Source organism: Cariama cristata, unplaced genomic scaffold (assembly GCF_000690535.1).
Source record: "Cariama cristata isolate BGI_N322 unplaced genomic scaffold, ASM69053v1 scaffold1515, whole genome shotgun sequence".
Lineage (NCBI taxonomy): Eukaryota > Metazoa > Chordata > Aves > Cariamiformes > Cariamidae > Cariama > Cariama cristata.
In genome coordinates this window covers 7,262-32,923 of record NW_009617893.1, presented here as the reverse complement: position 1 = coordinate 32,923, position 25,662 = coordinate 7,262, and the positions used below count along the sequence as shown (strand labels likewise).

Sequence of the window (25,662 nt, the reverse complement as noted above, 5' to 3'; positions counted from 1 at the left end):
TTTCTGTGGGACTGACTGCAGCTCTGCCTCTTCCTTAGGTGCGGCTTACTGTAATAGAGGCAGAAGAATTGTATTGCGGTCGAGGGTTTTGTAAGCATGATGCACAATAGAGGCAATTGCCACGGAAAGAGTCATTTGTGGCGTTCGAAATGCCTCCTCTGTTGGTGAACGGATCTGCAGAAAATAATTAGAGGATCCCCTACTGCCACCCCCCACTCCCACCCAAGGGGACAAAACCTGAACATCAGGTGAGGCTGCCGAGATGTCCCTGAGGAGCGGGCAGAGCCCCGCGCTGCGGTGCACTGTCGGGGCCGCATCCTGGGCGATGCTCAGGGCCCATCGGTTCCTGCCAGCATTGGCACCACCTGGGACGCAGGGGAGGACTAGCCAGGCCAACTGCTTGTCCAACCCAAAAGAAAAGGCTGTGGTTCACATATCCCTCAATAACATGTGTCACTTGCCTGGGCATAGCTTCTTTTCCTTTAAAACCTCCCAGCCTTGCGGCGGTTTCTCTGCGTCTCTCCGGAAAAGCAGGTGTAGCGTGATGGAAAAACCTGCGCATCCCACCTCTGAGACAAACATCCTTGCAGCCGTCCCACCAAGGAAAAGCCGATTACGGATATGTCCTCCCTCCAGCTACCAATGAGGTCCGGTGCCCCTGGGCATGTTTCAGTACCTCCTCTCCTCCGCACCATCCGTAACCTGGTGCGTAACATCCCACCGTGGCACCTACCAAGCTGCCCGTGAGTAACTTTTGAGGAAAAGGGTGGAGGGGGAGGAACCTCTCATAATAATTTGTGTTGCTGTGAGCGAGACCTCATGTCCAGCTCCAGGGAAAAGGCAGATCCTTGCCAGGAGGCTGAGATAAGTGGCGTGTCTCAGAAGTGGGTTTTGATGTCATACGCAGGGCTTAGCTGTTCACGCGCATCCACGTCAGCAGTGGGGTGAATGACTATTTCAGACTTTGGACTTAAGGTATGAATTGGGGCAAAATACAGCTCTGAAGCGAATAAAAATGCATCGAGCTGGGAGGTTTCTTCCTTGTCTGTCTTCCATCGCTAAGCACAGCAACGGTGCTGGGTGGCTGCATTCAGCCAACACAACACAACGTGGCAGCAGTGTATCTTTATGATGTTATTTTAGGGTTGGGGGGGACACACCAAATTCTAAGGGCAAGACATCTAGTAACTCGGACAAGCTGCTCGGGGACTTCTGTGGCTATTGATACACCACACAGTACTTGGGCTGTCTTGTCAAATTGTATGTTTCTGATCAATGAAAAGGGTCATTTGAGACTTTTTTGCCCCCCATGTTACACAAAATACATTCTCTCATGGTACAAAGCTTGCATGAACTGATCAGCAGGAGAAGCTAAGGTAACCATGCTTATTAATGAAAGCCCAAATTCTAAAGTCCAGTTCTCTCAAACTCTAGTATCTGCAGATAATCTTTGGGTTCTTTGCGATCTCTGCTCTGAACTGGAAACCAGAGTATATATCTTTAATATTTTTACTCCTTTCTGTGGCTGTCAATTACAATGGCTTGAATATTCTGCTCATCCTCAACTTTAGGACTTCTTGATCCTCCAAGACAGATCTTTCTCTGCCCGGCCCCGAGTGACAAGCAGAGATTTCATTCCCCCAGATAGAATTCCCTTAGCAGTAATTCGGGCATCCAGTGCATTTTGTGCTGCTTTTAGTGCGTTTCCTCAGGTCAGAGAGCAATGCAAACCAAAAAGGACCCGTGCAGCAACATTTCCCCTCCAAGACGTGTCTGGAGGCCTGACCGTAGCCTGGCCAGCACTGATAGCTGTTCCAGCTGGAAACCTCAGCCTGCTTAAACATGCTATCAAAAGGGTGCAGATGCACAAATTAGAGAAGTGGTATAGATGTTGTTTGCGTCTGCTAGTGCATAAAATAGGGAAATGACCAGAGAGGTCTTTCTTTTTAACCTTGAACTCTGTGCCTTGTGTGCTGGAGCTATGGGGAGCTCGATGCCCAGCAAAGGTAGACAGTCGGGGAGGAAACAGAAAACAGTCAGGAAGAAAATTGCAGGTGATGACTGGCAGTTTCCATAGGCTTTGCCATTGTGTACGTGAGGTGTCCTGCCTCGCTTTTTTGGTTTTGAGGAAACAAGTGTGATGAGCGAGAACTCAAATCTATTTCTTTCTGAAAAGCTGCCAAGAGCAGGTCCAATTTGCATGAGACTTGCCTGAAATGAGATGCTTTGCTGGCAGGTGTATGCCTAGCTCATGGAAATGCAGTGTGCTTTGGGGATAGTTCGGGAGGATTTAGAGGTGACCTGCAATAAAGACAGGTCATAGGACTGGCAGGAACCACATGCTTCTGCCTGAGGGGACTGCCACCACTGAAGCTGCCAGCTGAACGGAGTGAGGTACGGGGGTTAACCACACCAATGGAGGTTGTCACATGTGATGCTGTAATTCTTCATCCTGCAGAAAATAATTACGGGTCTCCTTGTCAAGGGAAAAAAAAAGTGAATCTGAAAAACTCTCAATTCAATCTTTTAATTTAAAGGGATTGGTTTTGTTATTTTGCTGGTTTGGGTTTCTGTTTTTTTGGTTTTTTTTTTTTTTTTTTTTAAGAGGTGGTGAGTGTAGAGAGTCTGGAAATACCATATTTGAGCTATTTTAGACTAACGTGAAGGAAACGGAGCAGAAGGGGGGAAAGTTAGCTTTTTTGTACAATATGTACCATATATTCAAACTTAGACACTTGACAATGTTTTTGAGAGTGTAAACCAGTAAACTGCTTACTCTGAGTTTATCTGAAAAGACAAAGAAAAAACCAAAAGGTCTTCAACATAGGCTTATGGCATAGGTAGTGTTTGCAACATCAAGGTTTCACAAAATGTACTAATTTTATTGCTCTGGCAGGAAACTGAGGCTTTCACATTTAATGAAGCATTTCTTTGAAGTCATGCAAAAACGATGAGCGTGGCCGTGATGCACATCTGCCTGCCTGCCCAAGGCGGACCGCTTCCACTTCCTTTGCCGAGACGCTGCCAGGAGCAGGCCAAGAGAGCTACGTATTTACCAAAACTTCGGCAAATGAAGATGGAAAAAAGGTGGCTTTTCTGCCTCTTTTGTTTGCTCTCGGTGCCCAGCGTGGCAGGTAAGCATGTCAGCGGGACGCCTTGACTCGGCTTGTGATGGAGGGTGGCGAGGGGCAGGGTGGCACGTGTAGGCTGGGCTTAGTGAGTCTCACTGCGCTAAGCTGGAACTACTGGGGATGATTTTCTGTTTCCTGACAACTTTCTAATAACCCTGGTTATAATGTGCAGCTAGTAAAGAGTGAACGGCGTGTGCTGACTAGCAGGTTAGTTTAGTCAAAACGCCTAACCTGTTTTCACCAGAATAAACAGTGAGATGACCTCACTTGTATTTTGGGTGACATGTGCTTGTCTCCGACAGACAAAAAGGAAAAACTGCTTTCAAAGAGCAAATAAAAAAAAATAAATCTTTGTCTCACACAGGTGTGTGTGTGAATGCAGACAGAGGAAGAGTTGAAACGCTTAAAGGCAGGGATAAATTGTACAGCTGCAAGCCCTTAAATAGATTCTTCCTTTCCTCTTGCCCACCCAGCCCTGCCTGCTGTGTCAAAGGGTTAAGAAACAAGTTTGTTACTGGGAGTAAAACTTTCAGAAAAATGGAGTAAGGAGAACTGCATCCCCATCAGAGGGAGTTTAAACTAAAAATGATCTGAGGAAAACCAAGAAAAAGCCCGATGCTCACAACCCCCCCCACCCCCCCAACAGGCTGATCGTGCTGAACGCAGGAGTACTTATTACCAGCTAAGAAGGAGAATTTTGTAGGACATGTGTTTTTCCAGTTAAGAAAGGAAAAAGTTTATGTATTTGACTGGCATGGTAAGATGCATCTCAAAAGGTGGCACAGGCCATTCCTATTTTCTACATTACGGAGGCAAACGAGGTTTTAAAAGAAAGGAAAATATTTCATATGTGTATTCACAGAAAATAAAAGTTCGCAAATGCAAAGAAAGGACTAGAAGCCTCAAGACATGCACATGCAGGAAAGCAGTATTATTTAGGGAAAAACAGGACTGTTGAGGTTGGTTGTTTGTGGTTTGTTTTTTTTTTTTTTTCCCCTGAGGATGAAATCCTCACTGAAGTCACTCACAGGTGAAAGTGGACACCACCATGCCCTTTGCAGAGATCAGACATCTAAATATCTGAGAGTTACTCTATTAAATTTCAAATGCAGCACAAGTATGGGTTAACGGACAGCATTTGATTTGGAAAAATAAAGTTGGCATAAAATGAGACCGATTATATTGAGATGCTAACGAAAAGTTAAGAACAGTTTTGTATGGAAGGGTTTCTGTTAAAATAACCTAAAGTGCTAGGCTAACAAACAACACAAATTAAAATGTTGTTTCTACATACGTAAATTTTTCATCTTAATATAAAATATTCAATTAATTCTTAGTAGGCATTCTTTACATGATCCTTTGACCTAATACAGCATCAGGATGAATACAAGAGAGAACTTGCAAGGTGTCTCTTGCCTGCTAGTCTGATCGCAAGATTGTTAATCGCTTTTTCCTTCACTTTGACTGATGCAAAACTTGCAGTGAAATCAGTGAGCATTTGCTGTAACAAGCTCCTTGGACTGACAAAAATAGTTTTCAGTAATTTTTCTCATAGCACTTGTCACTCAAGCTTATTTCTATTTACCCTCTTGTGTCATCCCAACTCTTGGAAGTCAATTAAAAGATGAACAGAGCATGCATAGCAATGAAAAATGGAGATTAATGCCAGCCATGGCCATTCAGTAGCTTTGTTCTCCGTGCACGTAATCTCTATGTGTTCATGTCACACTTCAGCAGTTAGGTAGCGCATCTCAGCCAGCTCTGTGGGGATGTGGGGCTCTGCCTTTCTTCTTCTTCCCTGCCAAACTGTAGCTGTGGGTACGCCGGGTCCCTGTCTCGTTCTCGGCTGGTCTGGCAGAGCATGGGGCGCACTGGCGAGGTTGCGTGGTCCCTGGCAGGGCATCCCTCGGCTCAGGCAGCCCGCAGCCCTGTACCACCTGGCAGAGTAGATGTCAAAGCAAAGAAATTGGCACCTGCTTTTTTCAAGAAGGTGAGCAGCGTGCGCTTGCTGCCATGGGGAGGTAGAGTTATGGCTGGGGGGTCTATGGGGTGAGTTCCCAAAGCAAATTTAGAGTGATGTTTTGATACGCAGGGAGGATACAATCCAATGGAGATGGGGGGTGACAAGTCCATACCTAGGAATATCTGCACAACCTCACTTTTTCTAGGGACCTGCATGCGACTTTGAAAAAGTACCTTTTTTGCGTATGGCTCTGTGGGTGTATTGGACTCCCCCATCTGTAAATTCTTCATCTCCTTGAGTTTGTCAGTGTCCTGCTTATAGGGGTTTGGAGCCTCTTGTTCATAGCAGGGAGAAGGAGAAAGAAATCAATTTTACTACAGCAGCAGCAAAACCAAGTAGTAGAGACTCCTGTTGAAAGCCCCTTCATTTCACTGACCCATTACTCCTTTATATGGCACACTAAGGACTGCCAACATGCTTTAGGAAATTAATTGAGGAAGAAACCATACATACCGGGGCAGATCGCGGTGACACTGAAATGGGCGCTCGTTTAGGCCACGCAGGAGCTGTTTAATAACATGGAGGTAAAAGAACAGCTCTCTCTGTCGAAGCAGCGAAGGCAATGGCAACGGGCAGGGGGAACAGTGCAGGGCAGAGTTAGCCAGCGGGGATAACTCATTTGTTCTTGCAAAAATTGCTGGGGAATAACTGGGCCTAGCTTCTGCTTTATTTATATCACTTGAAAGCTTTCCATTTGCACAGAGGCCCTCCGAGCTCCCATTTCTCTCCCGTGAGCACGACGGGAGCTCCTCGCCCTCTTCCAGACAAGTGTGCATTTGCTCTCCCAGTTCTCTCTCCGCAGTCTGTACTGGTGGAGACCTGCTGTAAAGCTCCTAGCTGTTGTTACCGTTGTAGGGTCTTCATAGTTGTCTGTGGCTAAGGCACCAAATCACATCAAAGATGGCTTAGGAAAAAGCTTTATTTAAACATTCCTTGCACTGAAAATGGTCCCGTTTGTTTTTAAGGCCAACCTGAAGACGTCATTACACAAAGAGAAGTGGTCCATGCTTTGCCAGGTACTGACGTGACCCTGGCGTGCAGCTTCCCAAAACCACCCACCACCTACATAATACAGACACAGTGGTCCAAGACTGATGACACCCAGCTCACCAGAATAGCTGTTTATCACCCCGTTTTTGGCACCCATTACTTCACCTTTCCTGAAGCTTCTTACAACTTTTCGGTGTCCTTCAGCACAAGAAAGTGCTGCAGCTGGGATGTTCCGGAGGCTTTGTGTTCCCCTGATCCGAACACCACATCTGAATGCAGTCGGTTGGCTCTGCATCTGAAAAACGTTACCGTCTCCCTTAGCGGGCAGTACGAGTGCAGTTTTGCTACTTACCCATATGGGACAAAGGCTGCAAAAATCCAACTTATTGTCAAGGCAGAAGGTAAGTGATTACAAATGAGAGGTTGTTTTTTCGTAACAGGAGTGCAGGGGGTAGGGGGGGAATAAGGGGATAGATGAACATCTCTTGGTCGGCGATGGTGACTTGTTTGGGGTTTGCAACTGATGCTGGATCTCCAAACCATGCTGTGCTGCTGGTACCAGAAAGAGAGAACACCCTTGTGTGGTTGGGGCTGAGGGCTGGCATCTGCAGGGTGTGCTGGGTGTTAGCGCAATGGAGGGATGTGTGTCCCCACCACCAAAAACAAACTGGAGCAAAGAGTGGGATTGCTTAGGACAATTGCAGAAACAGAGACTTGGCTGCTTCTGTCAGCCAAAAGCAGCATGGCTTGGTAAGGAAGCCTCAGGGGAGAGTGTGAACTCCAGGGAGGATATTTAAATTATCATAGCAAAGGAACAAATGAGTTTAAATAGGACGTGAGTGGATCTGACTACAAATTAAACAGCAGTGGCGACCGTTAGTGCAGAAACTTTGGGAACAGCTGTTTAATGCCAGCAGTGAGGGCAAAAGTCCAAACCGCCGTGAAGATGGAGCTGGGCAGGGATGTTGGGCAAGCTTCTTGTCGTGCACGTGGGGGATTGGATTTGATGACCCCAGAAACCTCTCCCTGACCCTGTTTCTGTTAACAAGCCAAGAAGGATTAAAGTAAATGCAACAAACCTGGCACAGTTTCAGCTCAGAGCTGCAAGGCCAACTCTCTCGCCCTGCTCGTGCCGAGGGTCGTAGCTGCAGCAGAGGTGGAAGGGTTAGGAGCAGGGTGGGGGCGGGTGATGTTGGGGGTAGCAGAGGGCAGAAATGCTCCCACTGCCCCTTTGGCCTGCCTTGTGTGGCCAGGCTGGTGGCAGGAGGGACCCATGCTGGATCACACAGCTCCTGCAGCAGGAGGAGGTCCTCTGCAAGCCCCCAAGCTGCTTCCTTGCTCCCTGATGGCCCCTGTATGCCAATGGCTCCAAGCATTTTGGTGCTTTCATCCCCGAGGCACACCTCAGGGGTAACCCAGCAGCACCCTCCTGCCCTGATGAACTTACAAAGGCAAAATTAGAGCTGGCATCTCTGCACAACCCATCTTTTTTACCCTGTCACTTTACCCGCTGTACATGGGTGGGCTGCGGTCTGCTCCCCTTTGGGGATTTTCCTGGGCTTCACAGGGCAGAGGGGCTGGATCAAATGGAGAGCAGTCAGGTACAAACAGCGCTGGTAACAGTGTGAAACCTTCCCGTGCTTCTGTTCTTCACACGTTTTTTCTCTGTCTCTTCCTTAATACAGTAATAGTGCTAACCAGGCATTGCTTCTTCTGTCTTGCCGGTGCCCTTGGTTGATCCTGGCATGTTCAATGCCACTATTGCTGTCTACGTGTTAAACGTGGGTGGTTCTTGTTCCTCTCGGCATCATAGTGGTGTTTTTCGGTAACTGCATGATGTAGCAAGCTGCGCTATTGATAACTGCTTGCTAGAGAGAACTACAAAATTCAGTTTGCAACATACCTCTTGCAGATTTCTATATTCATCAGATCTTTTGCAATTAACCACTTCCACTCAAAAGAAGGCAAAAAGACCTTAATCCAGCCTATGAGTTGGATGGAGAGGGGTGCCAGTCATTAGGGAGGTACAGCTCCCAACTACATCAAAGTGAAGTGAATTCAGATGAATTCAATTTGAAGATACCACAAAAAACCCACAGAGCAGCAGGCTTACGTAGGACTGGCAAACATGGAGGACTTTAGCCAACAGGTTATTAATGGAGCTGGGAATCAAAGAAAGGGGGGAAAATAAGCAGCTGGGACACGTGGCTGTGAGGACAGGCAGAGGCTCTTTGCAAACTGAACTCCTGGGGCAACTCCTCATCTTTGTACTTCATATACGCTACATGGCACTTTGGCATGGGAGCTTGTCCCAGTAAAGTCTCCTGTGCAGTTTTCTTCCTGGGGAAGCTATAGATTTTCTTCCTTTGCCTTTTCTTTATCCTTCCCACACTACCCAGCCCCTTTAGGGCTTATGCACCCTGTGTCCCGCAGCGCTGGCTTTGCTCTGATAGAGAGCGGAGACAAGCTGCCTCTGCCGTCGGGTATCTCAGGCACCACCAGGCACTGCCCGTCTCCGTGTCTCTGTGGCACAGGCTGCCTGCTGGCACTGTCACCCCGTGCTCGGGTGCCAGACAGAAAGGAGGTTACGATCACCAGAAAGTCCACACAGCCAAATAACGTAACAGTCTGGGACTGCTAGATATTCTCTCTGCCCTCAAAATTAAATATATAGATATAGATATAGATATAGATATGTTCTATCTCAACATGCAAGGCAGAGGTACCAGGGGAGCAAAGTTGAAGGGTTTCCCCACGGTGTGTGCCGGTGCCCACGTAAAGGGCGGAGGGAAGGCAGGTCTAGGCAGGCTGGCACGGCATGGCAAACTGCCCGGCGATACCACTGGGCTGAGGGTCAGAGACATCAGTGCTCCCCAAGGCACTCGTAGCATCTCTTGGCCATCACCGCTGCTTTTCCTGTTTAAACGCACACAGGCACACGCAGACCCAGTGTTTGTCCTACAGCTGTGCTCTCTTTGGTCCAGCGCTCTGCCCTTCCACAGGTGGGCTGGAGCCCCGGACTGGGAAAGGGTAGGGTGGGAGATGCTGAAATGCTTCTTTAAAACTTAAGAGTGACAAGTTCGCTGCTTCTGGTAGTGGGCAGGTTGGAGAATAACAAAAGGAGTGTTTATGCTGAAAAATGGGGTTAATCTTAACGTGCCTGACATGCTGAACACCTTGCTTGGTGAAAAGAAGGTCTGTGGATATCTTCAGAGGAAACAAAATACAGGTGCACAAAATTGATGTGAAGGTTTATTGCCGCAGAAAAAAAAATTGTAAGAGAAAAAAATGAAGCTTCAAATTATTCTTAGCTCCAACAGGAGACATCTTGATCCTGCAGTTAAGCGAAGGTTTTTATGAATTGCCAAAAAATTCAGGTAAAGCCATGAATTAGAGTCATGAAACTGCAGCTAGAATCGGATGCAGGGCTTTCACTTAACAAATGTGCGTATGAGTAACGGTTGGAAATTCTAGTTCCTTTCTAATTAAAAAAGTGCCTCTTCCTTGAACAGAAGACTAATCAGCATTGGTTTTTAAAGCATGGTGAACATCATGTTTCTGATTTTCCTTCTTGGGCTTTTTTGTTGTTGTTGTTGCAATGATAAAAGAGGAGCAGCACTACGTGAAGGAAGTGCAGTTAAACCAGACTTTAGAAATTCCATGCCTTCAGGACACGACCTCAGAAAATTTGTCCAATTATCCTTTGAAATGGCTAGTGGTAAGTATTTTTCATCTCAGGTATACAGTTCAGAAGGAACTACAGGGTATATTTGCAGATTGAAACAGAAATGTTAGACTTCACGGTGTCCTGCAGAATCCGCTAAACAAGAGGTACCGGTAGCATTGGACTGCGATAATAAAAAGTATAAACTTCATTTTGCAATGTAGACACCACAAGCAATGGCTGTTAAAGAAATAAAGAGGGAAAACTGCATCTTAATTGCTTTTAACTTTTCAGCAGTACACATAGGGCACGTCTGTGGAAAGTGAAAACTTAGCAAATGTAACAGAACTAAAATAGTCCTTGCGTTGGATTTCTCAGGGGTTTTTGCCGCAGTGAAGCTTTAGTATCTCTGAAAAATACATGGTTACTGTGTCAGGTGGTGAGATATCAGGCTGCTTTGAAACAGGAATGAAAAAAAAAAAAGCGGGGGGGCTGACTGTAATGTTTTTGGTTTTGTTAACCTCTGTGTCAGATGCATGCCGAAGACATGCAAACCCAGTTATCTAGCTAACCACATAAAAACTGCTTTTAAGCAATTTGCTGTGAGATGTGAAGCTCGTTATATTTTTGTACCGCATCTCACTTTCTGGATAAATATTTATACGCATGTTTTAATGTAACCTTTTTGCATTAATTTCAGTATGTAGAGATAAGTATCAACCAGCAGTGTCCTTGAGCTGTGCCTGTTAATTTCTACCTATTGTCACCGAGGACCTGCAACTGTTCAGGGTTTTCTTAAAGGTGATTTTCAAGTACTTTAGATTTTTTTAGTCTTTTGTCCCAGCTTTTTGTCTATTTAGATCTCCCCTTTGCAGTACTTTCTTAATATTAAAATTCTTAAAATTTTTGTAGGGACTGTCCTTGTCCTCACTACTTTTTAATGTTGCTAGTTCACTCTACAAAGTAGCAGAGGAAGGGAAAAAAAATAAAGCCCAAAAGTCAGCACAATGACATATGTGGGTCACCATGCATCATTCAGACTATAGCTTGTACATACTTACACATGTACCGAGGCGTGGATGTCTGGGATGTGCCGGCTGCACCTATAGCTAAGGGTGGTTGGCACACAGGCATTAAGAGATGACTTTTAGCTATTATTATCAGGTTCTCGCCATTTAAAATCTAAAAGAGCAAGGATTTTCTTGGAATTTCAGTTGTATTTAATATGTATGGCATGTTCAGCATAACTTCAAGATTGCTGTGGTGAGAAAGTAGCTCTGTTGCCCTCTCTGCAGGCTACAGAGATCAGGACACCCAAGACACAGCTATTTACTCCATAATTTATTGGTAAAGTGATGACCGCTATTGGTTTTGAAGTTCTGGGCGAGAACGTATATGGAAAAAAATAGATGTTGCAAACACTCGTTTACTACTACGCAATGCTAGGGGTGCGAGGGAAGATTTTTATAGTGGAAATAGAGCTGGTCTACAAAAATATTTGTTGGTGTGGGGGGGGGGGGGTCTGATCTTCACACGTTGTGTGGGTTGCTTTTTTCACAGGGAGAAAATGGCAGGAGAGAGCAACTTGTGACCAAGGATCCCTGCTGCCCTGCAGTGTACAGCAACGGCAGCACTCTGTACGGGCAAAGAGTCCGCCTGGGCTTGAATAACACTCTAAAGATTTTCCCCACCAAAATCAGGGATGATGGCAGGGTGTTTTCCTGCCATGTGATGTTCCACCCGGAGAGAGTCCAGAAGAGCAGCACCACCGTGAGAGTATTCGGTAAGGGGCTCACGCCAACTGCCCACCTACATGCACTGGCAAAGGTAACTCTCCTGTCTGGTTCTGAAGGCAATAGCTTTTGAAAAACACTGGGTTTGTTTATACATACATATTTACATTGTATTTTTTTCAGCTGCAATGAGTTAAAACGTTAGTAAACAACCCCATAGTTCTCAGGAAGAATTTGAGCCCATTCCTTCAATTTCTAGCACCAAAACCAGCAGATCCGTTGTTGTCATATATCAACACCACGGGCATGCAGGTTGCCACTATCTAACCCCGATGTGTAAGCTTACGTCGCGGGTTACAGGTAAGCACCTGGGTCAGCAGGATCTCCGTGCCCTGCTTACAGAATGACCATGCTGCCTGTGGTTAGGAAATCATGGCCAACATTTAGTGAGCAGCTAGAGGAGTCTGGAACTATCATTGTTCCAAAGTCACATCTTTGAAGGCATGCAATGTTCAACTGCTGCCAAAGGCTCTGCTTCTGAAAACGAGGTCTTACCTGGGGGTCTCAGACTGGTCAGGAGTGGCAGGGCCTGTGTACCGCAAACGTGTGGGCTGTCATTTTGTGCTGGAAGCCTTCCCCATCTTTACTTGCTCTGTTCCCTTTGTAGTGGCTTAGGAGCGACTCTACAACCCCTGAGGTACAATCGAATCAGAAAAATTATTCTGAAAATCAGGCTGTATTTTCTGCTTATAGAGCAGTGGGTCTAGAAAACATTTCTAATGCTCCCAAAATGAGTGAGTGTTACCCAACGGGTCTGCCAACTGTAGCTGCTTGCCCGAGGAAGCCTGTGGCTCGAGGATGTCACGGCCATGCGAGGCTGATGATCTGAATGCAAAGAAAGATTCAACAGGGAGCAGCAATAAGAAAAAAAAAAAAAAGGCAAAACCTGTGTCAGTTGTTCACTGATGCAAGAGAAATAAAAATAGAAGTTAATGACCTGACATTTCCTGTTGTGTTTGCATGATTCAGACATGGGTCTTACTTTTAAAAATGAACATTTGTCAAACAGCTGCAGTGCTGCCTGGGCAATAGTTGAAGTATACGAACATACTTGACCTCTCCCTCCCCTCCGTCCCTGCTGATGCTCTCACCTCAGTTTGTGTATCTGATAGCCTAAGAGCTAAAGCTAGTGCATCACAGTGCTGTCATGGGCAGGAGGAGGAGGAGGAGGAGAGGAAGGTACTGTCGCCTGGGGAAAGCTCCTGGTATAGGATCCCTCTGACAAAGGTTTCAGGGCTAAACACAGCAGAGACAGCCCCAGTCCGAGGGACGGCAGCGATGCTTCCCCACAGATGCTTGAGGTGGCCTAAGTCTGTCTGAGAGTTGGGCAGGAGAGGATGGGGAAGGAACAGTCAAGTCTCTCAATGAAGATGAGAGTCTTGATAGATTGAGTTAAAACAGACTTTTGATCTACAGAGCTTTTTTTTAAGAGGGTACTTTTTGACTGAAATGCTTTAAAATATTTCTTTTCTAGAACAGAGTTCTTTCAGATACAGCTTTCTGAGAAAATGTATGGTCTTTTTGCATCTAACTTTGCCAAATATTGATTTCTCCTTTTTGTAAGAGTAAAAGCTCAGCAGCAGAAACTACTGTACTAAATATTGAATTTCTGCTAGACCCAAAACATTGGTAAATATCCTAGCAAGACAAATGAATGTCAAACTGTTAACGGGGGCTGAGATGTTAAATGGAAAAGATCCATTGGATCATTCAGAGCCCTGCTTGAGAGCTGCCTGCCAGAACCGTTACCCCGCAAACACATCTTCTGAGAAAGCAGAGGACAGCATCCAATACGGATGTGGAAAAGCATACCTGTTCCCATCAAAAAAACAAAAGGAAGAGCAGGCACTAGACTAGATGTTATTCAGTCTCCCAGTCAACATTTAGCTGAGATTAGGAGATTCAGTTTACAGGATTTTTTTCTTACATCTGAAAAAGTACAGTTGTCTTCTGCCAGCCCCACTACCATCTGCGCAGTTTTGGCAAGGCAGAAACAAGGATGTAATCTTAAGACATTCATTTTCTGATAGGAAGAATCCACCAAAAAAAACCCAAAACAAAACCAGAAATTCCACCCAAAAAAGTAGCCAATGTCCAGAAAACCGTAAGGCCATAATAATTAAATATAGGTCACTCCCAGGCATAATCCGTCAGTGATATTAGGTGAAAAAATGGAAATTAAAAAAAAGTCCTTGGTGGATTCGCTATATAAAACAACAGGGAAACTTGAGCAGTTCACCTCAGAGGGGAATGTAATGAACTGAGGTGACCCTATATCAATTAACAGAGTTAGGGGAAAAAAGAAGAAGAAAAGAAAATTATCTTAATGGTAGAGATTAAAGTGAGGCTTAGGTTGGAAAGAGAAAGAAATACAGATCTCTGAAGAAATCCAGGGGCTGCACTTGTTTCCAGTCCAGTTTTAAGGCTCAGAAAGGGCCAGAAGCACATTTTACCCAAGGCTTTTGAGATTTGCTATATATTAGGACAGTTTCAACAGTCCTTACTTAACAAGTCACTTAATATTACTGCAAAGCAGTGATCCCAATGGGTAATTTAGAAATGCCAACTTAGAGAGGCTTACAGTACCTGATAGCTTTTACCTATACAGTCAGCTGTGCCTAGAACCAAAATGCTACAAAAAAAACAAAAGAAAACACTTTTTGTGTTTCTTTTGGATGGGTTCATCAGAAAGCCACTGCTCTGATGTGAAGGTGAGGTCTGGGCTTCCTGGCAAGGCAGGAAGCATCTGTGGTGTGACACTGTCACGCGTCGGCCCAGGGGACGGCGTCTGGATAGCTGGTACTCAAAATCAATCAACGTTTTTGGGGGTGGCTAAAGCTTTTGTAGATGACTTTGGCAAATACCCTGAGGAACCAACAACTGGGGAGTAGTTTATTTCAGCAGGCTCGGGAAGAGGGGCTCTGCACTACAGGATGGTTTCGGCTCATTTCTCCAGCACGGCCACCCAAGAGTAGTTTAGATAGGCAGTGAAATACATCACAGATCTTGTGGTAGTAGCTGCTGATACATGCTTGTAAACCACTTCCTTGACCTCAAATCGGAGCTGTGCAAGCTTTTATCTTGCTGGGTATGTGGGTGGATGTAGGATTTAGTTTCCACTCTTTTTATGAAACAAGACTGTTAAGTCTTACTAGAAGCTGCTACGGTGACCTTCGGTACCCATTTCACTAATACGTTTCTGTTTGCTTTCCAGCCTACCCTCAGATCTCTGTGAGCCTGCAGGAGGGTTCAGCTGGCACCTCGCAGAAGGTGAGCAATTTTGGAGCAGAGAGTAATGCTTGTGGCCACCATCGTCGACTCGTGCCAACGCAGCAGAGCCAGGCTAGCTAAGCTCAATCAGACATAGGCGGGACCTCCAAACTGACCGAGCTCACAGGGCAATGAGCAAGTCCATGAGTTAATGCCAGCAGTTCATGCCTTTTCTTCTGAGAGATTCCCATCCCTGCATTAGTGAGCTGCTTCAGCGAGTACAAACCAGAGCTAGCTAAGGGCTTCTCCGTCGTGTGGGCAAAACCTGGTTTTGCGGTAGCCCTAAGGAAGGCTCCAGGACAGGATCGAGAAGCAGTGAGGAGCTGATGGTGTTGCAGAGGGCTGTGATGCTCCCTTTCCCTCCCCATCTGCCGGCTACCACTCTGCAGACTCGAGCCGCCCTCTCCATACTTCTTAAAATCCCTCTTTGAAGGTCACCTGCTACCCGGGATGCTGGGGACAGCAGGGAGCAGGTGCTGTGGGAGTGGAGCTCAGGGCAACGATGTGGCCAACTGTGTCGATGGAAAGGTGACGACTGTGTCAGGCGTGACGTGTCATGCTGCAAGCAGAACTGAGCTGGAGCAGTCAAATGCTAATGGAGCAATTGGATCTAAGTCCTATTTAGAGCTGTGGGCTTACACGTGTGTTTTGGGGCCTCTGTTTTGTCACCTGCTTGGTAATGGCAAAACCTAAAGGTTTGCTGTACTGCACTGGTCATACTTGGCATAAAACATATTTGTGGCCCATATGACTGACTAGCAAGCCACTTTGGCTACTAGCTATGGCGCTTTGCTTCCTGGTGCATCCGTCCAGGTGGAAGCTTTTGATCTATGAACATCCCAAATTAAGAAAGTTTTCCTTGGAAAAAGCACTCGTGGGCAGGCAGAACCTTGTATTACCCATATCCACCTGCTTCAGACAAGCTAGGAGTCAGCTGGTTCTGCAAAACCAGTATAATTTTCCTGGTGACCTATTTCCAGGTGTGGTGTTGGACACCGCAGGCTTTTGTCTGCACTCTCCTGTTCAGCAGAGCAAGGGGTGCTGCTATCATGGGACCAGGCAATACAAACACTTCCAAGAGCCTCCACTCTTCACATCCAAACAAACACTGACTCCTTTCCTTCTCTTTTCCACCCTTTCTTGCAGGGCTTAAATCTACTTTGGATGTCAGATTTGTATTTCTTCATAGGAAGCATTTGTAAAAATATTGTGAACTAGAAGTGCCTGAAAAATAAGGGAATAATGATGAGAAAAGAAGGGAAAGCAATTACACTATGAGTTCGGAGGTTATTTACCATGGCAAGGAAAGAGTTTCAGCTGGGTAGCTTCAGCCTTCATACTGAATGATTGACTTCTGGCTGCAATGCATCAAGCTTGCTTTCAACTAAACGTGGGAACCACTTTCTTCGAAAGTGGGACCAAGAGAGTTTTGTGCTGCATGAGTAACATATGATTTTTATTTTGCTATTCTTTTTCTTTGCTTAAATGGCCAAGGCAATTTCTCTTAGTGCCATAAGATAAGTAAATGTAATCGGGAACATCCAAGCAGCATGAGGATGAGACCTCCCATCCTGCTAGTGCCCAAGCCTTCATCCAGCCTTGGTTTTGAGGTCTTTCCCATCTAGTGCTTGATGAGAAATTAAATTGAGAATAAACACAGATTTTTTTGAAGCAACTGGCGTACAACCAGGGCTACTGTATCTAAAGCATGCAATTCCTTGTGACTTCTGGAAATCTCTTACATATCATGCCCCCTAATTCTGTATATTCAACATATCATTGTGTAGGCAGTCTTTTTCATGGGATTTGTCTCTTTATCTGCCTAACGAAAGAAGGATTTACATGGCAATCAGGGATTTTACATGGCAATCAGGAAAATCTCATTCTCCTAACACACACTGTGCCCGTTACTGATTCCAGTGATTCTCCATGTAGGTGTTTGCAATCAGAAAAAATAGGGGGGAAAGAAACACTGTAATAGAGGAAGCGAGAGCTTCCTTCCCGAGCAGGACGGTGAGTAAAGCTCTGTCTGTACGGGAGTTTGGAAGTCGTCAGTCGGGTGAGAAATGCCGGAGGGTAATGACTGCCTTTTACTGTCCCGTAGCCTAACGTGAGCTGTGTCGTGAGGAAGGTGTTTCCCAAGCCAAACCTCGTCTGGTACGTGGACAGAGAGAGCCTGACGGAGCATCCTGGAGGTAACGCAACCTGTCAACCAGGCAATGGCATGGTTGTAGAAGTGGTTCCCAAGAAAAGCGATGGTTGCTCAGCCGCTCCTGTACATGTCTGTCTGGGTGAAGGGGAGTGTATCGGACCTCCTCAATGGGAACGGCTGGTGAACAGCCATGGCCATAGCCCCCTGAAATTGCCAGTGATGGGAGCGATGGCTTGGTGTGACCACGCTCTTCTTGCCAAATCTCTGACAGCATCTCAGAAAAGAAACCTGCAGCCATGTAGGCTTGCTTTTCAGTACCAATATTCTGCACAGCTCTGATTTATAGTTTAGAGTATAATGAGAGGATCTTGCAGCTTTTCTTTTTTTCTTTTCTTTCCCCAAGACATTTCTGTTGAACAGGATGACTTGCAAGACAGTGAAGGTTTCTATCAGCTGAGATCAACACTGATATTGCAAGGGACTCACCAGACACATAGGACGTTCTCGTGTGCATGTCTGTTTTCCTTCCTTGGGAATGAAACATGGAATATTTCATCAGAAGAAATATCTGTTTCCTTCGGTAGGTTTTTCACACATAGGACACATCTGAAATGTAAAATGTTAAGAACACCAAACACAAGTATTCTCTATTATTTAAAATATTGAAGAAATACCAGGAGTATGGAAGATTTATTGTACAAGTTCATCTCACAGCTTGAACTTTCTTTTCTGATTTTCTAGCTCAAGTCTTTGCTCTAGCCTCTAAATGATCTAAGAAACTCCTGCACAAACATAAGATGCTTGCTGTTTGTTTAGGCAGTATCTTGCTGCACTTCCCATACCCCAAAATAGGTTAGCTTAGCCACATGGCACCTGTGAGTTATTATAATCATGTGTTTTTCACTGAGCCCTCCTGGCAGAAAGTCTGCATATATGCAATGCAGCTCTCTGGAAAATCAAACCCTCAGAGTCAGGACTATGTTGTACATCTTTGGTGAAACCTGCAAAAGGTTGAATCAAAAACTCTTGAACCTTTTTGGACAGCGGAGAAACTCCCCTATAACCTGCACTATAAGAATGAGCTACACGATTAGGGAAGTGTGGAACAGTACTGTCTCAAGTAGTAGGTGAAAGCAGGAGGTGCGACGGTGCAGAGGTTTATAGCATTTCTGAGGATGCAAGGTGGGCAAGAAGGGCAGACTGATTTCCTTTGGCACCCTCTTGTGCATGTCTCCAAGTGCAAATGCATAATTACACCTGGGTTTTTGGTTTTTTTACTGTGTATGCTCCTGGTTGCACAGATAATACGACTGAACTGCTGGCCCCTTAGTAGCCTCCACAGGTACATCAAGTATGGTGGTGACTACTTGTAGCTCAGCTGTGCTCACTTGTGGCCATGGAGATGCTTATTGGTATGTTTTTCCACAAAGAAAGACTGCATCAAGAGCCAGAGCTTACTCCTCTGGAAATATAGCTTTGGAGGGAAGGGAGATAAATGATCATTTTTCTCCAAAATGACTCATTTCATCCAATTTGCAGTTTTGTAGAAATATATTCAAATTGAAGAGCCGTCAATTAAAGCAGTCTACATTCTTGCCTAGAGGCTATGCTAATGCTAAGAAAGATCCACTCTGTATAAAAATGTTAATGTATTTAGATGTGACAGAAAGGAAAGGATTAAATTAATTCTCGGCTATGTTCTGTGAAGGTGCCATACTAATGCACAGTATGACACAAACCCTAAACTAAATTTTCAGCCTTTATAACAAAAACCTAACTACTTTTAAGAACTGCTTTCATCTTTTTTTTTTTTTTTCTTCACAGACAATACATCTAATGAAGCCTCATCTGAAGCTTTTACCACCATGGCTTCAGAAGGTAGGATAAATTAGAGAACAAAATAATTTGCGTTGTGTCAGATGTGCATCTACAAATTCCTAAAGCTGTTGGAGAAATGGTTTTGCAAACTTGTTTCTGGATGGGTAGTAAGGTACCCCTTTCTGCAGCTATGACTTCAGAGAAAATACAATAAATAGATATTCTGGTAATGTAATCTATCATAATTAAGCCCAAGCATAATTAAACTCCAGCCTTGAGGGGCACTTAACGTTATTTCTGATGCTTCAGCCGGCATTTGAATATAGCTCTTTCAGCACTGAACTGATGATTAAAAATAACGGCCCTACTAATGCTTCTACCTTCTGCTTAAGTACACAGCCAAGATTCTCAACACTTTTGCCTAATTAAAGAACTGATGGGATGTTTCTTAATTTGTGTAAATTTGGTAAATCTGCGCTCTGCCCCTGTAAGTTTGTCTTACTACCAGCTTATTGTAGACAGATAAATCGTTCCCTCCACACCTCAGCTGAAGCCCCTTTGGAGATGCTTCTCTCGGAGCGGCTTGCTCTGCTCTGCACTGGAGCCAGCTGCACATCAGCAGTGGGTTACGTGAGCGTGTCAGAGAAACGCCGTAGACAAACGGCATGAAAAGAAGCGTGGTTTTCTGTGTAAGCTGTGTAGGCCCTGGGGGTTCAGTCAATACCCTGCTGGGCACCAAAAAGCCATCCCAGGTACTGGGGGTCCCTGAGAAGGAAGACTTTGTCCTCCGCTGGCCTCCGCAAGGTGATGTCTCAAAGCAGCCCTTGTGGCTTGCGTCAGGTCACCACCCTGCTTTGCCTCGCATGCCCTGCAGAAACGCGCTGGGAGGTGGGCACACCTCGAGGTGCCCCGCTACCCTGGTTTTCAGACCTCCTGCACCTTTGGTAAGGAATGCTTTTCGGTCAGCCAGCTACTACGAAATCCATGTTAGCACAGGCGAGGCTAAGATGAAATGCAAATGGAAGAGCAACATTCAAAACAGTCAAAGGAGGTACAAATGTTTGCAAAGGAAAGCAGCTGGAGAATTGATGGTTACCTCCTTACGCTAAGATCCTATGTGCAGAGGTTGTTCCCCACCCAATGCCCTCCCAACATCCCTGACCAGACAGAGGTACCTTGTGCCTGCCTTCCCAGATATGTTTATCTAATGGAGTGTGTGAGCTTTCATAGATCACCTCCTTCATGGAGCCCTGCGGGGAGATGTAATCCTTCCTCCCAACCTCCTCAAGGGGGGTTTTGCCTCACCTCCTGGGTGGAGAAAAAAAAAGAGACATCTCTCGCTCGGGATGTAAATGATGCTTGGGCAGGATGGTGTCTGCTTTGCTTGGCTGGCTGGTTAACAGTCCTTTAGTTACAAGGAACAACTCCCTCTCCACTTCTTTGAGGACTTACTGAGCACTTTCCAGTGCAAAGTGTCCCTGAAATTTCCTGTCAGTCTCTGAAGTGCCTCATGGGTGGAGCTACGCAAATGCCACCACTGGGTCATATACGTTATTTCAACACACGTCCTAATAAGGTGCATCTGTTTGTATGGGATAAAACCATGAACTCGCTTCTGCTTTTTGAGTCGAGGTGCCAGGGGCTCCAAAAGCTTTTTCCCCCAAACCTTTGTTTCCCTAGGGATTTGACAGCACAGTTACCTCAGTTACCTCAGGTGCTTCATGTTTCTCTCTGGACCATTTGGCTGAGTTGTGCATTGAAAGATTATTTGGAAATTAAATCATAGAATCATAGAATCGTTATGGTTGGAAGACACCTCAAGGATCATCAAGTCCAACCTTCTACCCAACACCAGCATGCCCCCTAAACCATGTCTCGAAGGCCATATTTAAATGTTTCTTGAACACCTCCAGGGATGGTGACTCCACCACCTCCCTGCGGAGCCCGTTCCAACGCTTAACAACTCTTATAGTGAAGAAATTCTTCCAATGTCCAACCTGAACCTCCCCTGGCACAACTTGAGACCGTTTCCTCTTGTCCTATCGCTAGTTACCAGGGAGAAGAGACCAACCCCCACCTCGCTACAACCTCCTTTCAGGTAGTTGTAGAGGGCGATCAGGTCTCCCCTCAGCCTCCTCCAGGCTGAACAACCCCAGTTGTTCATGTATTTTCAGTTGTGATGTATTCTCTGACTTTTCTAAAGCAGAACAAACACCTCTTTCACCCTGAGTAAAAGTGTTTGCTTTGATTTGTTATAGACCTTGGAAACTCACCACTTCCATCAGCTGTCATGACCACCTCAGGTAAGGGAAAAAAAAACCCACCCCTTTTTATCACTCAGTCAATATACACAGGATCTCTGCTTGAGCATTGCTTAAATCTCATGTACACAGAGCCAGAGGTGTGCCGGGGAAAGGTCAGTGTGCTCTGGCACTGACGGTACCTAGGTGCCGCTGAGCAGGAATTTGTGAGCTATGGAGTTACCCAAGAAGAGATCTGACACAAATCCTGCAAAAACTGCCGCGTTAGGGCAACAAGTAAAATGGCACATTGAATATCACATATTATTCTTATACCTTTCTATAAAATGGAATAAAAACCCCTATACAACTATGACTAAGTTTGTTCACTTATGACAAAGGGGTGCATGTGATAGAAAAGTTACACCTACCACTTTTCCTTGATCCAACAGTAGCGCATCATTCCCCGTCATTAATGATGTAAGATAAATAACGCTGCTTTACCAGACCATGCGTATGGATAGCTATATAAAGCTATCTTCAGCAATTGAGAGGAAAACCTGCGAGAGTACGTGATCTCCTGGGCTTACACGGCTGCCACGTGTTGTCAGAACCATTTCTGGCAAGGCCCTGGTGAGGCAGGGGGGCACCACCATTGAGTTCATTATCCATCCCGCAGCACTTAAACTCAACCCCGTGTATAAAACCAGAAATAAATAATGCACACAGCTAGCCCGCAGGAAGGGATCAACATCAATAACGTCAGCCATGTCCGAGTGCCCCTTGAATTTGTGGGATGTGTTTTGAGCATTTAACCTTAACTCCGACAGCGGGATTCCTGCCGTAGAGTCTGCATTTACCCAACAGCTACTGCAAGCTCTTTGATCCAGGTTGTTTTATGATTTATTAATATTATTTTTAGAAGACTCTATCAAGTAAATGTGATACCATGTAATCTGTTCGTCTTTAGAGCGCCAGTCGACATCTTTGGCCTCTCTGGATTTCACAAGTCAAGCAAGCTTGGCTCCTGCTTCCACAACAAAAGATAATCAATTCAGCCAAAATGTTTTCTCTATTGCTTCAAGAACATAGGAGAAAGATACATAAATGCAATCACAGTCTTGCATTTTTTGTAGCAAACAATTTAATGTCCACTGAAGACCTTTTCCTAGGGCATTATACTCTAGAAAGTCCGCAGTTCAAAAATAAACATATGAGAAAATGCTGTCTTGATTTTATCTTTTTTAATGCTCCATTCAGGATATATGCATTAATTTCAGCAAGTGAATAGACATCAGGTGTATATTTTTACAATACTTGTTTTTTCTATCTCTTTAGTTAAATATCACATAAAAATAGAATGATATTAGAGCTAGAAAAAGTGCAACCCAAACATTGGAGCACAGGAGTACAAATACAAAGCATCAATAAACAAAATAATTACGGCAAACGAGTCAACTCAGCGATTTCTTCTCCGGGCTGGTGACATCAAGGGCAACTCACTTGGAAGGGTTTAATCTCGCTTCCCCGGGGAGAGGTCTGCGCGCTGGCGCCTGGCACGCACTGAACAACGCGGCAGCAGCCTGAACCAAGAGCAGACGAAGCTGTGACCCTCCTGCCTTCTGATCCCAAAATAAAGGGTTCGTGCCCGCCAGTCCCAGCAGAGTGCATGGCCTCCCGGTGCAAGCCTGTCTGCAGATGTTTTTGTCTTTAAAGTCTCTTTCCATTTTGAAGCCCAGCTGTTGATCCCCGTAGGGGTGGCTGGTTTTAAGCAGCAGTTAGAAGGATGTTGGGGCTGCTCTCACCGACAGCAAGGTGGGTGCCCGCAGCCACGCGGCCCGAATAAACACAGGTATGGCACAGGCTCCCATTTCAGAGATGAAATGGCAGCGCAGACAGCACGAGGAAGAGGCAACGTGGCAAGTCACGGTCAAATGCCATCTTACCCTCCATAGCATCACCAAAGCTTTGACTCAGAAATCATCTGAGTGGATTTGGCCCTTGGTATTTGTGGCAGCCTTGTTCTCCCAAACAAAAAAAGTGGATTGCAACTGACTAAATTCCACGAGCCTGTGGGGCATTGAACATCCTCCTTAAGCTGTGTAATTCAATCCTGCAACCTACATTAGGCTGTAGCAGTAGTCACCCAGAGGTGAGGGAGTAATGCGATGGGCAGTGTGTGGGGTAATACTGGAGAAAGACGCCAAACACGAGGCGCTGTCCTGAAGGGGATCTCATCAATGCTTATCAATACCTTAAGGGCAGGTGTTAAGAGATTGGGGCCAGACTCTTTTCAGTGGTGCCCAGCGACAAGTTAAGGGGCAACGGGCACAAACTGAAACTGAGAAAGTTTCACCTTAATATGAAGAAGAACTTCTTTACTTTAAGGCTGGCAGAGTGCTGGAACAGGCTGCCCAGAGAGGTTGAGGAGTCTCCTTCTCTGGAGATATTCAAAACCCACCTGGATGTGATCCTGTGCAACTGCTGTAGGTACTCCTGCTTTGGAAGGGGGTGCTTTGACTCAGAAAGCATCTGAGTGGATTTGGCCCTTGGTATTTGTGGCAGCCTTGTTCTCCCAAACAAAAAAAGTGGATTGCAACTGACTAAATTCCACGAGCCTGTGGGGCATTGAACATCCTCCTTAAGCTGTGTAATTCAATCCTGCAACCTACATTAGGCTGTAGCAGTAGTCACCCAGAGGTGAGGGAGTAATGCGATGGGCAGTGTGTGGGGTAATACTGGAGAAAGACGCCAAACACGAGGCGCTGTCCTGAAGGGGATCTCATCAATGCTTATCAATACCTTAAGGGCAGGTGTTAAGAGATTGGGGCCAGACTCTTTTCAGTGGTGCCCAGCGACAAGTTAAGGGGCAACGGGCACAAACTGAAACTGAGAAAGTTTCACCTTAATATGAAGAAGAACTTCTTTACTTTAAGGCTGGCAGAGTGCTGGAACAGGCTGCCCAGAGAGGTTGAGGAGTCTCCTTCTCTGGAGATATTCAAAACCCACCTGGATGTGATCCTGTGCAACTGCTGTAGGTACTCCTGCTTTGGAAGGGGGTTGGACTGGATGATCTCCAGGGGTCCCTTCCAACCCCGACCGTTCTGTGACGCTGTCCTGCCCTAGCAGAGTGCTGTTTGGGAGCTGAATCACTCAATGGAAAGCCCTGGGGCATGAAGAGGCTAGATGGAGATATGCCAGGGCAGGAACACAGATTGCAGCAGCACTGAAATTAAAGTCTGCTGCTTCTCACGCTGCCTTCCCCATCCCCAAAGCAGAGACACTTCTCCAACCTGGCTGAAAGCAGGGCCAGAAAGCACTTGTCCAAGCAGACCAAAGACCCTTCTGTCTCAACAATTTCATGACAAAGGCTATAAATATACAATGTGAACGGAAAGGATTCTTCTCGCTGGATTATACATCTTCATTGGTTGAGGAGGTACGAGGTCAAAGTTATAACGTAAGCGGGAGCTGAGCCATTTCTTTTCAGTAAATAGCTCAGGGAACAACTGACTTTTAACCAATGCCCCTGACGGTTGGCAGTCGTGGTGTGCCGACCGTGGGTTGGTGCTTCTCCTCTCTGGCTCGCCGCTTGTTCCCATACTGGTGCCACCATCAGCTTCTTGAGCAGATCCTTTGGGCTGCAGCCAAGTCAGGACACCAAGTCCAAGCCTGTCATTGTAAAAAGGGGTTTGGTTCAATTCCTAGTATTTTGCAAGTTTTTAACAAAAATCCAAGAGACAGCTGGGAATTGATACAAGGGAAGAATGCACAGATACAGGCAGGAGAAGGAGGAGGGGAGACAAAACCAAGGCTGTTAAAACTGCAGCTCCATGTCTGAGCCCAGAGATGCTCAGGCTTTGAGTGCTGGGTTACAGCTGCGTTTCACCTTCTCAGGTTTGTTCCGATGGCTTAATGATATTTTTAAAAAAAAATGTGACAGGTGTAAGGAAAGATGGACTCTTTTTAGTAAATGTGAAATAGCCCTTTTGGGAAAATAGAGGTCTACTGGCTAACCACCACCTGTCTGTGTTTGAAGATCAGATAAATAGCTAGTTGAGCTTTAGAATACTTCACACTTCAAAAAAAGACTAAAAGAAAATGTTAAATAAGTTGGCATTTGGCACCAGGCATTGCAAGTGTGACTTCTGTACACTAACGTCTTCAAAACTTCTCTTTACTGGCTGGGAAAACAGTTTTGTCTCATTGGAGCCGATGAAACTCTGTCTAAATTCTGATTTATATATGTTTGTTCATCGCTCCACTGGCTTCAGGTTGAAAAAAGCCAGTGCAGTCAGAACTACTGCGTTTCAGCTGAAACTCAGCTGAAATCCAAAAATGCATGCTTAAATGCCCCATGTGTTTTCTCAAAGTTTATTCATTCATCTCACCAGATGCCTCTTGAGTTTCTAGCTTGTGATGATAAGACTTTCAAACCAGACGCAGAGTTGTGTGGTGCCTGTCTGAAGGAAGACAGCATCTCAAGTAGTAGGTGACAACTGTTTGACCTCATTAGTCAGGAAACTGGGAAGAAAGAGGGGAAAAATGAAAAACCAGTGATATGGTCCTCTACAGGAATTT

The 25,662-nt window shown here is 45.5% G+C and overlaps 1 protein-coding gene across 1 annotated transcript in view; it reads left to right on the top strand.

The window, feature by feature from the left end:
- The first annotated feature begins 2,950 nt into the window (after nt 1–2,950).
- Nucleotides 2,951–25,662, top strand: part of CD96 (CD96 molecule) — a 28,110-nt gene continuing 5,398 nt past the window's right edge. The window contains exons 1-9 of the mRNA XM_009700649.1: nt 2,951–3,134; nt 6,120–6,545; nt 9,753–9,862; nt 11,369–11,591; nt 14,816–14,871; nt 16,976–17,066; nt 17,427–17,603; nt 21,100–21,144; nt 22,052–22,124. Of these exons, the coding sequence (XP_009698951.1) occupies nt 2,951–3,134; nt 6,120–6,545; nt 9,753–9,862; nt 11,369–11,591; nt 14,816–14,871; nt 16,976–17,066; nt 17,427–17,603; nt 21,100–21,144; nt 22,052–22,124 (1,385 nt within the window). The remainder of the gene's footprint in view (nt 3,135–6,119; nt 6,546–9,752; nt 9,863–11,368; nt 11,592–14,815; nt 14,872–16,975; nt 17,067–17,426; nt 17,604–21,099; nt 21,145–22,051; nt 22,125–25,662) is intronic.